General features: G+C 47.8%; 1 protein-coding gene across 1 annotated transcript in view; it reads left to right on the top strand.

The window, feature by feature from the left end:
- The window catches only part of NXN (nucleoredoxin), a 272207-nt gene that overhangs the window by 120171 nt on the left and 137503 nt on the right, over nt 1-14533 (top strand). Inside the window, exon 4 of the mRNA XM_063953861.1 lies at nt 1633-1733. Within this exon, the coding sequence (XP_063809931.1) occupies nt 1633-1733 (101 nt within the window). The remainder of the gene's footprint in view (nt 1-1632; nt 1734-14533) is intronic.

The following is a 14533-nucleotide window of genomic DNA, read 5'->3' as shown; positions in this document are numbered from 1 at the left end:
AGGCTTATAATCAGTTTATCGATAGTAAATATGTTGAAGATGCGACAATGCTAACTTCAGTATGGAGGGCAAATGGGTTTCTAGAGGACAAGGTATATAGGAGAGGGAGCATCAGTCAGTATTTAACTAGTTAAGTGCCTTCTCCTGTGCCCAGCCTCTATATCCTGTGTGTCACGCGGCTGAAATCTTTTACGTCAGATTACAGGTTTATAGACTTGTAAAAACCATTCATTTCTAAAAACAAGTAGGCTCAGATCACAGGGATCTCCTGAGGACTGTGGGCCTGATTCCTAGTAGTACGCTAATCCATTCGCAGCTGCGATTCCTACGCAGATACTGTGCCAAAATAAGGAAATGTCTCAGCTGGTGTCTGTGCTGAAGTCAGCAACTGCTTAGAAGGACGCAGCACGATCACACATCCTTACATAATCGGCCTTCTGAGTGACCCTATGGTGACGCATAATGGTACTGAAACACCGGAACCAACGTACAGGATTGCAGCTAGCAGAAAGCTCAGAAAACTGTCCCTAATGACAGCGTTATATGACAGGAATACGGGGCTTGAATAGTTTCCACCGCAGCTTTCAAAAATAATAAAAAGGAAAGAAAATAGTCTGATAATTACCCCCTTCCCAAGGTGACACAGAGCACTAATGGGGAACGCATAGCGTACCAGTTAGCTTGCTGTGAGATGACTAGCTCTGCATCATGTGTATAGATTCACTAAATTCTGTGCTGGAAGTTTCTGATACTGCTACACTTGGTAATTTTGTTGGCTGACTTAAACCAAAGGCAATTGGAATTGTGTGTCCCTGCCAAAAACTAACAGTGGCTAACAATGATTGAGATCCATTCAGGTTTCAGCAATATCTATAGATAATTCAGTAAATCAGCTGTGCTTATTGGCTGACAACTGTAATAGTTCCCCCCCATGCCCATGCATGGTTGGTGCATAGGACCTGTGCGAGCTTGGTCCCACTTTCCCTCTAATATGCCACAAGCTCCTACACTCACATCCCCTTAACCTCTTTCCCTGGTTTGTAGTCAAGACTGTGAGATGGCCTGGGTGGTACCTAGAAAAATGACTGTGCAAAGCTTGCTCCAGGACTCTGGCTAGGGTAGTAAAGCTGCTAACACACTAGGCGACGTGCTCTATGAGCGACGTCGCCTAGTGTCTTTCCCCTCCCGGGCCAGGCAGTCGGCTGCCCAGCACACACACTGTGCGATATGACCATTCATATTGCTCAGTGACGTCACGCAGCGACCAGCCGTGCATGTAGCTCCTGGATGACAGTCCAGGTTGAGCATGCATGCACTGCCGACAGCGAGGATCGTTGCTGACCCACGGAGCCGTGCATCGCTCGTCGCAGGCGGCATACACATTTGCCGAGAAAATGAGCAACGTCGCTCAGGAAGGGGGAAAATGAGCGACATCGCTCATTTTCTCGGCAAGTGTGTATGCACCTTTAGACTGTCAGTCAGATTTATCTAGTGGATTATAGTGTAGCTCTAAACTTTAAATTGCTATATTCTTTAATATTGAAGTATTTTATTTTTTATTTGTGTTAAATTTTGTTGCTAAATTCTTTTTTTTTTAAAGTTTCTGAGGCTTTCCTTATCTTTCATTTACAGTGTCCTCCTTGTCGAAGTTTGACAAGAGTGCTGGTGGAATCTTATCGGAAGATCAAAGAGTTAGGCCAAAAATTTGAAATTGTTCTAGTTAGTGCTGACAGGTGAGTTTTTGCCATGTAAGTTACATAAAAAAAAATGCTATTTGGCATTCACTGTAATTTATAACATCTTTGTATGTTCACTTGTGCCTTTATGGTACTATATGATTTTTATTTTAAATTGTTATACAAATTAATGTTTTGCTGTATAGTAAAGCTATATACTAGTAGTGCTGCTACAGGGCAGAGTGCTTCAATTGTTCACATGTATCTGATCACGCTGGGCAAAGAAATTTGTGAGTCCTAGGGACCCCACACTTTAAATAATTGGGGTACTCCTCACTGTTTCTGGGTCCCATCACATATTATGGGGAGTCGAGGACAAGAAGCAGTTGGGACAGTGCCGGGGCAGGTAACATTTGGTGTAGATCTGAAGGTAGGGGGGAGTAAGGGCAGGCAGTGCTGTAGGTAGTGAAGGGGTAAGTACATATAGTAGTTGGTACAGTACTGGGAGGCAAGGAGGGGGCTTGCAGGGGGTGGAAAGGTAGACAACTGCTAGGGCAGTACTGGGGGCAAGGAGGGGGTTAAGGGCAGACTTTTGTGCATAACAGAAAATCACCTGCTAAGCTATGACAAGAAAAACTTTGAATGATGAGTCACGGGAAGTAAGGAAAGGTAACAAATCCACTTCTGCTGAATAGAGGTGGGAGGGAAGGGGACAAGTCAGTCAGGGCATGTCTGAGACAACTAGGTTGAGGTTGGAATAAGAAAACCTGCTGCTGCAGCCAGAAGAATTGTAAAAGAAAGACACAGGGCAGGAGTTGGGAGGGGGAGAGCACTCCTACGGAGATGCTGGGCTAGGGAAGAAGAGATGAAGTGCAAACCCCCATATCCTGGGGGTACTCCTAAGATGTGCCAGTGGGGATGCTATCATGAGAACTTGGAAGTAGACCTACTGGGGTTAGGAACATAAGGCTGATAGGGTGAGGTGTGTTGGGTACAAGTGACAGCCAGTACATGGAGCAGTTCCAGGTTTGTTGCACCACAAGTCCCAGGATCATATGTAAAGAGAGGCAGTACCAGCACTGAGAGTGAGGTCCCTGCTGTCACTTGCCTCCTAGGGTCAGGTAAGTACTCACAGAGATTCAGGTCTCTCAGCGGGGCGCTACGCATCAGAAGCAGCAGGATGCAGGCAGCATACAGGCAGTGAAGGCAGCTCTGTCTAAATGTTTTTGCAGGCGCCTGCAGTTCTCAGGCAAATAGTGGGAAAAATGCCAGTTATGCCCCTTTCACACCACTAAAGCCAACTCGAACCTGGGGTTCATGCACGTGTCCTTTCATGGTGGGACTCTGCAAAACCCTTTTCAAACAGGCGTGCCCTCCAGCCATATGATCAGCAGCTGTGCCATGGGAACAGTCAGCCCAGATGTTACTCTCATTGTTCACAAACCTATTGAGTACTCTGGTGGAACGCCTTACGCCCCCCCATGGGACCACCTGTGCCATTACAGACAGAAATTGTCCCTATGGTTAATCCGTGTTGTGCAGAAAATTTGTCTTACCAGTTGCAGCAATTAAATCATTCCTTGATCAGACAAAAATCTACTCCAGGTTACTCTAGTGTCTCTGGTCATCTGAGCGGACTGCTTCCTCCTCACAATCCACAAATCTCTCAGATGTTTCATCTGTAGAGGAGGGGGAGCATACCGTCCTGTCAGACACTGAATCAGGTGTTTCTGACAAGGATTCTCCATTGCAAATTGATGTCCCTGCTCTTGTGATTGCTATTAAGCAATGATGATGAGGATTCCACTACTGTGGCTAAGGAAACTGATATGTTTAAACAGCAGAAGGTGTTTAAAAATCTATTACCCCATTCTGACCATTTGGTGGACATCAGGCAGGAGCCCTGGTCTAATCACGGGAAAAAATTCCCTCTGTCTAAGCAGGTCTTGGCTGACTATCCTCTCCATGCAGAATTATGTAGCAAGTGGGAAAATTCACTGCCGTTGGATTCTCATGTCACCCGCCTAGTGGTGTCGTCCACTCTGCCTGTCACCACTGTCACTTCACTTAAAGAACCGACAGAAAAGCCTGTGGAGGGATGCCTGAAATCTATTTACTCCCTTACAGGTGCTGTACATAGACCCACTATTGCGGCCTCTTGGGGTGCAAAAGGAATTGAAGCAAGGGTTCAGGCTTTAGAGGAAGAGATGCCCGAGGATATATCTGATAATGCCACACAATACCTGTCTCACATTACCACTGCCACCTATTACATTCAGGAGACGTCCTCTGAGGCGGGTGTGTTGGCATCCAAGGCGTCTACTACGTCTGTCCTGGCTCGCCGTATTCTGTGGTTGAGGTCATGGAAGTTGGACCTAGACTCCAAAAAGACCTTGGAGGTACTCCACTTTAAGGAGGACATTTTGTTTGGGGAAGAACTAAATAAAATTGTGTCTGAATTGGCGGCTGCTAAGACTGCCTTTCTCCCAAATACTAATCCTTCTGCACAGAAGACTAAAGGTACCACTTTTTGATCCTTTCGGCCACAAGGGACAGCAAAAGGTCAGGCATACTCAAGACAGTCTCGTGCTCCCAAAACCACTAAGCCCAAGGCAAAGTAGTCCTGGGGGACCCCAGGGTGGGAGGCCGACTTCTGCAGTTCACCCAGGTCTGGTTAATGACCACTTCAGACTCATGGATGCGAGAAGTTGTCTCTCATGGGTACACAGTTTACTTCAAGAGACATCCCCCTCGCCAGTTTTGCACCACGGTTATCCCTTCGGCTCAGTTAAATGCACAAGCTTTGCAAAAGGTTGTGAGTTCTCTCCTGAATACAGGAGTGGTAGTGCCGGTTCCTCTGGCCAGAGAGGCAGAGGTTACTACTCGACCCTGTTTCTAGTTCCGAAACCTAATGGGTCTTTCCGGCCTACAGTATACTCAACCTCAAATCACTGAACAAGTTTGTGAGAGTGTCCAAGTTCCGTATGGAAACACTGTGCTCAATTATACTGGCTATGGAACCTGGAGACTATATGGTATCCCTGGCTATACAGGATGTGTACATGCATATACCTATTGCCATGTTGCATCAGCAGTATCTGCGGTTTGCTATTGGCAATCTCCACTATCAGTTCCAGGCTCTGCCATTTGGACTTGCTACGGCTCCTCAGATCTTCACCAAGGTCATGGCCATAATGATGGCCCATCTCCGTCGCCAGAGTATGCTCAATTTCATTCTCACCCTCTGCAGAGGTTAATCCTTTCCAAGTGGGACGGCCTACCTCATCGGATCAGATCTCACATGATCACTTTGACTCCGGAGATTCGTCTGTCGCTGACCTGGTGGCTACAGGACCAGCAATTGTCCTGCTGACAACGGAGGCCAGTCTGAGGGGATGGGGTGCGGTGTTGGAGCAGCACTCGCTTCAGGGTCGCTGGACCAAGTAGGAGTCACTCCTCCCAATAAACATTCTGGAGTTGCGGGCGGTGTTTATTGCACTGTCTCTCGCCCTGCCTCTGGTCCAGAATAGGCCGGTTCAAGTACGGTCAAACAATGCCACTATGGTGGCATACATAAACCATTAAGGCGGCACTCGAAGCCGCATGGCTATGATGGAAGTGTCAAAAATCCTTTGTTGGGCGGAACGCCATCTGCCAGCAAAACCGGCAGTGTTCATTTCGGGTGTCCTAAACTGTAAGCGGACTTCCTCAGTCGCCAGGACGTGCACGCCGGAGAATGGAGTCTTCATCCAGAAGTCTTTCAACTCCTAGTGGACAAGTGGGGCCTACCAGACGTAGACCTGATGGCGTCTCCACACAATCACAAGGTTCCGGTCTTCGGATCAAGGACCAGGGATCCTCAAGCAGCGTTCGTGGATGCACTGGCAATTACATGGAACTTTCGGCTGCCCTACGTGTTCCCTCCAGTGTCACTCTTGCCCAGGGTCCTGCGGAAGTTCAAACATGAAGGATGATTTCTACTTCTAGTCGCTCCAGCGTGGCCCAGACGGCATTCGTTCTCAGACCTGCAGGGTCTATCGACAGAGCATCCTCTTCTATTTCCTCATTACCCAGACCTCCTCATTCAGGGTCCTTGTTTTTTTCCGGACCTGGCCAGGCTGGCTTTGACGGCGTGGCTCTTGAGGCGTCACTCCTGAGAGCCAAAGGATTCTCTGAGGCAGTCATCCAAACTATGTAAAAAGCCTGCAAACCGGCATCTGCTCGGATTTATTACAGGGTCTGGAATTTTTACTTCACCTGGTGTGCTGATAAGAATTATGATGCATACAGATTCAGAACTTCCAGAATTGTGGCTTTTCTGCAAAGAGGCCTGGACTTAGGCTTTCGTCTGGCCTCCCTCAAGGTTCACATATCTTTCTTGTTGGTATGGTTTCAGAGAAAAATTGCGTCTATACCTGACGTTCATACATTCACTCAGGGTTTCTTACGGATTATGGCTCCATGGGATCTGTCTGTTGTCCTGTATGCCCTGCAAGAGTCTCCATTTGAACCTCTTGAGACGATGGACCTTAAATGGCTCACGGCCAAGGTCTTGTTTTTACTGGCTATTGCCTCTGCAAGAAGTGTGTTGGACTTAGGCGCATTTTCCTGTCATCCACCCTTTCTAATATTTCATAATGACCGCGCAGTTCTTAGAACTCGCCCAGGTTATTTACCTAAGGTGGTGTCATCTTTTCACCTTAACCAAGAGATTGTGGTTCTGGCCTTTATCTCTTCTGATTTGACCTCCAAAGAGCGGTTTTTGGATGTGATACGGGCTCTCCGTATGTATGTGGAAAGGACTGCCTCTATCAGGAGGTCAGATTCCCTTTTTGTTTTGTTAGGTTTTCACAAACGTGGCTGATCTGCGAATAAGCAAACCTTGGCAAGATGTATTAGAATGGTGATTGCCAGCTTTTACTGCTATTAATGCCCTTTCTACTCTGTCTGTCAGTTGGACCTTCCTGGGCGACCTGCCATGGCGTGTCCGCAGAACAATTGTGCAAGGCGGCTACGTGGTTCTCTGTGAATACGTTTATTAGGTTCTATGCCTTTGACACTTCCACCTCCCAGGATGCTTTCTTTGGACGCCGGGTTCTCATACCCGCTAAGGCGTGTCCCCTCCCTTGAGGAACTGCTTTAGGACATCCCTGATGTTTTCCTGTGGAAACCAATGTGCTGCAGAAAAGGAGATTTATGGTAGACTTACCATTGTTAACTCTCTTTCTGCAAGGTACATTGGGTTCCACAGGGCACCCACCCTGACTCACCTGGCTTCTATTGGTTTGTATGGCATTAGCCGCTGGTCCCTTCTCCTGTCGTGAGAATGTGGTTCTATGTGACTAACATCTACCTTCTCTCTTACCGACTCCTGCATTGGAGTGGTTGATGAAACTGAGCCCCCAGTGCTTGGAGGCGGGGTTATAGAGGAGGCCCCAATGCATCCTGCGACAGCCTAAAGCTTTAGCCTGTTGGTGCCTCTGGATCAAGATCCACTCTACACCCCCAATGTTTCCATGTGGAACCCAATGTACCTCGCAGAAAGAGAGTTAACAATGGTAAGTCTACCATAACTCTCCTTTTCTTCTGTTACATAGATAAGTAAGAGCTTTTAGTGCACATGAACCCCCCTCTCAGTGGTAACACCCAGTGCCCGGCTTACCCCTCCCGCTGAGGTAACACTCCGCTTCCTGGCTCTCCCTTTGCCTTGGTAACACTCAGCTCCCCGGCTGCGGTAACACTGAGCCCGGCTCCCCCCTCCTGCCACGGTAACACTCTGAGCCCGGCTCCCCCCTCCTGCCGCGGTAACACTCTGAGCCCGTCTCCTCCTCCCGCCGCGGTAACACTCTGAGCCCGTCTCCTCCTCCCGCCGTGGTAACACTCTGAGCCCGGCTCCCCCCTCCTGCCGCGGTAACACTCTGAGCCCGTCTCCTCCTCCCGCCGCGGTAACACTCTGAGCCCGTCTCCTCCTCCCGCCGCGGTAACACTCTGAGCCCGTCTCCTCCTCCCGCCGTGGTAACACTCAACTACCACTACCCTCCGTGATATTACACCCAGCGCCCGGCTGCCCGCACTCAGGGATTGACTGCAGCTGTGCTTGACTCGGGGACACACCCATCATGGCAATGTGGATCCACAGTCCTCAAAGCTGGGTAAACTACGCACTATAGCACGTTTTTGCAATCACTGCAGGTATACTGTGTATGGCCGGTATTCAATTACCTGCGATCATTAATCAGGAGAAATTCAGCTTATCGGGTAAATTATAATTAGCCCCAATAAGCCGGCGCGAGATGCGGCTTATCAGGGATTTTGTTTCACCTGCCTCAGGCAGGCAAAACCAAATCCCTGAAAACAGCCCTGTTTTTGTCCAAACCGAAAACACAGGTTTCACTGAAGCTGTGTGTTTTCGGGAGAAAATGTTTGTTTGTTTTTCAGGTGACCTAATTGGATAGCCCTAAAAAAAAATAATGGAGAAAAAGCGCGAAAAACGTTAGCTTTTTGCTCCCGATGTTTCTTCGCATGTGATTGAATACCGGCCATAGGCTGCCTATTTTTATTTTTCATTTTTTTTGAAGTGCCTGTTGACTGTTTTTTGGTTTTCATTTTTTTTTTCCTTGTTGCTTTTGAACAATTGTTTTTTCTTAGCACAGTATGCTGCAATTTTTACTTTGTAACTTGTAGCTAATTAATTTGTTAATTAATTTAATTAATTTTCATTAATTTATTTGCGATTCTGTGAGGAGAACTGGAAAATGTGAACTGTTTTGGGTCCTGAGGACCGAGTTGGAGAACCTGTGTACTAGACTTGTGGGAGTCTAAATATGGCATGAGATATTAGGCTACAAGCAATTACTGTAGCTTCCTAAATGGAGATACATGTTTAAAGACAGTACTGGTTCTTTGTGAAATGGAGTTATGCTCCGAGCTCTAATGGTGTTTGGTACACACAATGTAATCCCTGAAATCATACTGATTGCCTACATTTCCATTTACAGTATAAAATAGTGTAATTGCAAATACAGAAATAATAAGAATTTACTTACCGATAATTCTATTTCTCATAGTCCGTAGTGGATGCTGGGGACTCCGTAAGGACCATGGGGGATAGCGGCTCCGCAGGAGACTGGGCACATCTAAAGAAAGCTTTAGGACTAACTGGTGTGCACTGGCTCCTCCCCCTATGACCCTCCTCCAAGCCTCAGTTAGGATACTGTGCCCGGACGAGCGTACACAATAAGGAAGGATTTTGAATCCCGGGTAAGACTCATACCAGCCACACCAATCACACCGTATAACTTGTGATCTGAACCCAGTTAACAGTATGATAACAGAGGAGCCTCTGAAAAGATGGCTCCCAACAATAATAACCCGATTTTTGTAACAATAACTATGTACAAGTATTGCAGACAATCCGCACTTGGGATGGGCGCCCAGCATCCACTACGGACTATGAGAAATAGAATTATCGGTAAGTAAATTCTTATTTTCTCTAACGTCCTAAGTGGATGCTGGGGACTCCGTAAGGACCATGGGGATTATACCAAAGCTCCCAAACGGGCGGGAGAGTGCGGATGACTCTGCAGCACCGAATGAGAGAACTCCAGGTCCTCCTCAGCCAGGGTATCAAATTTGTAGAATTTAGCAAACGTGTTTGCCCCTGACCAAGTAGCTGCTCGGCAAAGTTGTAAAGGCGAGACCCCTCGGGCAGCCGCCCAAGATGAGCCCACTTCCCTTGTGGAATGGGCTTTTACAGATTTTAGCTGTGGCAGGCCTGCCACAGAATGTGCAAGCTGAATTGTACTACAAATCCAACGAGCAATAGTCTGCTTAGAAGCAGGAGCACCCAGCTTGTTGGGTGCATACAGGATAAACAGCGAGTCAGATTTCCTGACTCCAGCCGTCCTGGAAACATATTTTCAGGGCCCTGACAACATCCAGCAACTTGGATTCCTCCAAGTCCCTAGTAGCCGCAGGCACCACAATAGGTTGGTTCAGGTGAAAACGCTGGAACCACCTTAGGGAGAAACTGAGGACGAGTCCTCAATTCCGCCCTGTCCGAATGGAAAATCAGATAAGGGCTTTTACAGGATAAAGCCGCCAATTCTGACACGCGCCTGGCCCAGGCCAGGGCCAACAGCATGACCACTTTCCATGTGAGATATTTTAACTCCACAGATTTAAGTGGTTCAAACCAATGTGACTTTTGGAACCCAAACTACATTGAGATCCCAAATTGCCACTGGAGGCACAAAAGGAGGCTGTATATGCAGTACCCCTTTTACAAACGTCTAAACTTCAGGGACTGAAGCTAGTTCTTTTTTGGAAGAAAATTGACAGGGCCGAAATCTGAACCTTAATGGACCCCAATTTCAGGCCCATAGACACTCCTGTTTGCAGGAAATGTAGGAATCGACCCAGTTGAATTTCCTCCGTCGGGCCTTACTGGCCTCGCACTACGCAACATATTTTCGCCAATTGCGGTGATAATGTTTTTGCGGTTACATCCTTCCTGGCTTTGATCAGGATATGGATGACTTCATCCGGAATGCCTTTTTTCCTTCAGGATCCGGTGTTCAACCGGCATGCCGTCAAACGCAGCCGCGGTAAGTCTTGGAACAGACAGGGTCCTTGCTGGAGCAGGTCCCTTCTTAGAGGTAGAGGCCACGGATCCTCCGTGAGCATCTCTTGAAGTTCCGGTTACCAAGTCCTTCTTAGCCAATCCGGAGCCACGAATATAGTGCTTTCTCCTCTCCATCTTATCAATCTCAGTACCTTGGGTATGAGAGGCAGAGGAGGGAACACATACACTGACTGGTACACCCACGGTGTTACCAGAGCGTCTACAACTATTGCCTGAGGGTCTCTTGACCTGGCGCAATACCTGTCGAGTTTTTTAATCATGTGGACGACTTCTGGGTGAAGTCCCCACTCTCCCGGGTGGAGGTCGTGCTGAGGAAGTCTGCTTCCCAGTTGTCCACTCCCGGAATGAATACTGTTGACAGTGCTATCACATGATTTTCCGCCCAGCGAAGAATCCCTGCAGCTTCTGCCATTGCCCTCCTGCTTCTTGTGCCACCCTGTCTGTTTACGTGGGTGACTGCCATGATGTTGTCCGACTGGATCAACACCGGCTGACCTTGAAGCAGAGGTCTTGCTAAGCTTAGAGCATTGTAAATGGCCCTTAGCTTCAGGATATTTATGTGAAGTGATGTATCCAGGCTTGACCCTAAGCCCTGGATATTCCTTCCCTGTGTGACTGCTCCCCAGCCTCGCAGGCTGGCATCCGTGGTCACCAGGACCCAGTCCTGAATGCCGAATCTGCGGCCCTCTAGAAGATGAGCACTCTGCAACCACCACAGGATGGATACCCTTGTCCTTGGTGACAGGGTTATCCGCTGATGCATCTGAAAATGCGACCCGGACCATTTGTCCAGTAGGTTCCACTGGAAAGTTCTTGCGTGGAATCTAACGAATGGGATTGCTTCGTAGGAAGCCACCATTTTTACCCAGAACCCTTGTGCATTGATGCACTGAGACTTGGTTCGGTTTTAGGAGGTTCCTGACTAGCTCGGATAACTCCCTGGCTTTCTCTTCCGGGAGAAACACCTTTTTTCTGGACTGTGTCCAGGAACATCCCTAGGAAACAGAAGACAAGTCGTCGGAACCAGCTGCGATTTTGGAATATTGAGAATCCAATCGTGCTGCCGCAACACTACCTGAGATAGTGCTACACTGACTTCCAACTGTTCCCTGGATCTTACCCTTATCAGGGAATCGTCCAAGTAAGGGATAACTACAATTCCCTTCCTTCGAAGGGATATCATTTCGGCCATTACCTTGGTAAAGACCCGGGGTGCCGTGGACCATCCCTACGGCAGCGTCTGAACTGATAGTGACAGTTCTGTACCATAACCTGAGGTACCCTTGGTGAGAAGGGTAAATTTTGACATGAAGGTAAGCATCCTTGATGTCCCGAGACATCATGTAGTCCCCTTCTTCCAGGTTCGCAATCACTGCTCTGTGTGACTCAATCTTGAATTTGAACCTCTGTATGTAAGTGTTCAAAGATTTTAGATTTAGAATCGGTCTCACCGAGCCGTCTGGCTTCGGTACCACAATAGTGTGGAATAATACCCCGTTCCCTGTTGCAGGAGGGGTACCTTGATTATCACCTGCTGGGAATACAGCTTGTGAATGGCTTCCAAAACTGCCTCCCTGTCAGAGGGAGACGTCGGTAAAGCCGACTTTTGGAAACTGCGAGGGGGAGACGTCTCGAATTCCAATATGTACCCTTGAGATATTACCTGAAGGATCCAGGGGTCTACTTGCGAGTGAGCCCACTGCGCACTGAAATTAATTGAGAACGGGCCCCCACCGTGCCTGAGCTTGTAAGGCCCTAGCGTCATACTGAGGGCTTTGCAGAGGCGGGAAAGGGTTTCTGTTCCTGGGAACTGGGTAATCTCTTCAGCCTTTTTCCTCTCCCTCTGTCACGAGCAGAAAAGAGAAACCTTTTGTCCGCTTGCCAACAAAGGACTGCGCCTGATAATACGCCGTCTTATTTTGAGAGGCGACCTGGGGTACAAACGTGGATTTCCCAGTTGTTGCCGTGGCCACCAGGTCTAAAAGACCGACCCCAAATGTCCCCTTTCAAAGGCAATACTTCCAAATGCCGTTTGGAATCCGCATCACCTGACCATTTTACTGGTAGAATTGGACAACGCACTTATACTTGATGCCAGTCGGCAATTATTCCGCTGTGCATCATGCATATATAGAAATGCATCTTTTAAATGCTCTATAGGCAATAATATACTATCCTTATCTAGGATATCAATATTTCCAGTCAGGGAATCCGACCATGCCAACCCAGCACTGCACCTCCAGGCTGAGGCGATTGCTGGTCGCAGTATAACACCAGTATGTGTGTGAATACATTTTTGGATACCCTCCTGCTTTCTATCAGCAGGATCCTTAAGGGCGGCCATCTCATGAGAGGGTAGAGCCCTTGTTCTTACAAGCGTGTGAGCGCCTTATCCCCCCAAGGGGGTGTTTCCCAACGCACCCTAACCTCTGGTGGGAAAGGGTATACAGCCAATACTTTTTAAGAAATTATCAATTGTTATCGGGGGGAAACCCACGCATCATCACACACCTCATTTTATTTCTCAGATTCAGGAAAACTACAGGTAGTTTTTCCCTCACCGAACATAATACCCCTTTGTGGTGGTACTCGTATTATCAGAAATGTATAAAACATTTTCTATTGTCTCAATCATGTAACGTGTGGCCCTACTGGAAATCACGGTTGTCTCTTCACCGTCGACACAGGAGTCAGTATCCGTGTCGGCGTCTGTATCTGCCATCTGAGGTAACGGGCGCTTTAGAGCCCCTGACGGCCTATGAGACGTCTGGACAGGCACAAGCTGAGTAGCCGGCTGTCTCATGTCAACCACTGTTTTTTTATATAGAGCTGACACTGTCACGTAATTTTCAACAGTACATCCACTCAGGTGTCGACCCCCTAGGTGGTGACATCACTGTTACAGACACTCTGCTCCGTCTCCACATCATTTTTCTCCTCATACATGTCGACACAAACGTACCGACACACAGCACACACACAGGGAATGCTCTGATAGAGGACAGGACCCCACTAGCCCTTTGGGGAGACAGAGGGAGAGTATGCCAGCACACACCAGAGCGCTATATATATATACAGGGATAACCTTATATAAGTGTTTTTCCCCTTATAGCTGCTGTATGTTTTAATACTGCGCCTAATTAGTGCCCCCTCTCTTTTTTTAACCCTTTCTGTAGTGTAGTGACTGCAGGGAAGAGCCAGGGAGCTTCCCTCCAACTGAGCTGTGAGGGAAAATGGCGCCAGTGTGCTGAGGAGATAGGCTCCGCCCCCTTTTCGGCGGCCTTATCTCCCGTTTTTCTGTATATTCTGGCAGGGGTTAAATGCATCCATATAGCCCAGGAGCTATATGTGATGTATTTTTTTGCCATGTAAGGTATTTTTATCATGTTTTATTGCGTCTCAGGGCGCCCCCCCCAGCGCCCTGCACCCTCAGTGACCGGAGTATGAAGTGTGCTGAGAGCAATGGCGCACAGCTGCAGTGCTGTGCGCTACCTTATTGAAGACAGGAACGTCTTCTGCCGCCGATTTTTCCGGACCTCTTCGCTCTTCTGGCTCTGTAAGGGGGCCGGCGGCGCGGCTCCGGGACCCATCCAGGCTGGGCCTGTGATCGTCCCTCTGGAGCTAATGTCCAGTAGCCAAGAAGCCCAATCCACTCTGTACGCAGGTGAGTTCGCTTCTTCTCCCCTTAGTCCCTCGATGCAGTGAGCCTGTTGCCAGCAGGTCTCACTGAAAATAACAAACCTAAACTAAAACTTTCACTAAGAAGCTCAGGAGAGCCCCTAGTGTGCACCCTTCTCGTCGGGCACAGAAATCTAACTGAGGCTTGGAGGAGGGTCATAGGGGGAGGAGCCAGTGCACACCAGTTAGTCCTAAAGCTTTCTTTAGATGTGCCCAGTCTCCTGCGGAGCCGCTATCCCCCATGGTCCTTACGGAGTCCCCAGCATCCACTTAGGACGTTAGAGAAATATATATATATATATATATACATACACACACACACATATTCATGTATATACATACACACACACATATATATTTATATACTGTGTGTATATATATATATATATATATATATATATAAAAAAAAATAATAGCGAAAATTTGTCCTTCTGTCTTTCTATACAAATCCACAGTTTACAAGCTATGATCGTGAAATTTTACATACGAGCGTATTAAAACACGGCCGAGGCAACTAAAACAATTTGAAATCCCT

The sequence above is a fragment of the Pseudophryne corroboree genome, chromosome 2, assembly GCF_028390025.1.
Source record: "Pseudophryne corroboree isolate aPseCor3 chromosome 2, aPseCor3.hap2, whole genome shotgun sequence".
In the NCBI taxonomy this organism is placed as follows: Eukaryota; Metazoa; Chordata; class Amphibia; order Anura; family Myobatrachidae; genus Pseudophryne; species Pseudophryne corroboree.
This window is presented reverse-complemented; position numbering and strand designations above follow the sequence as displayed.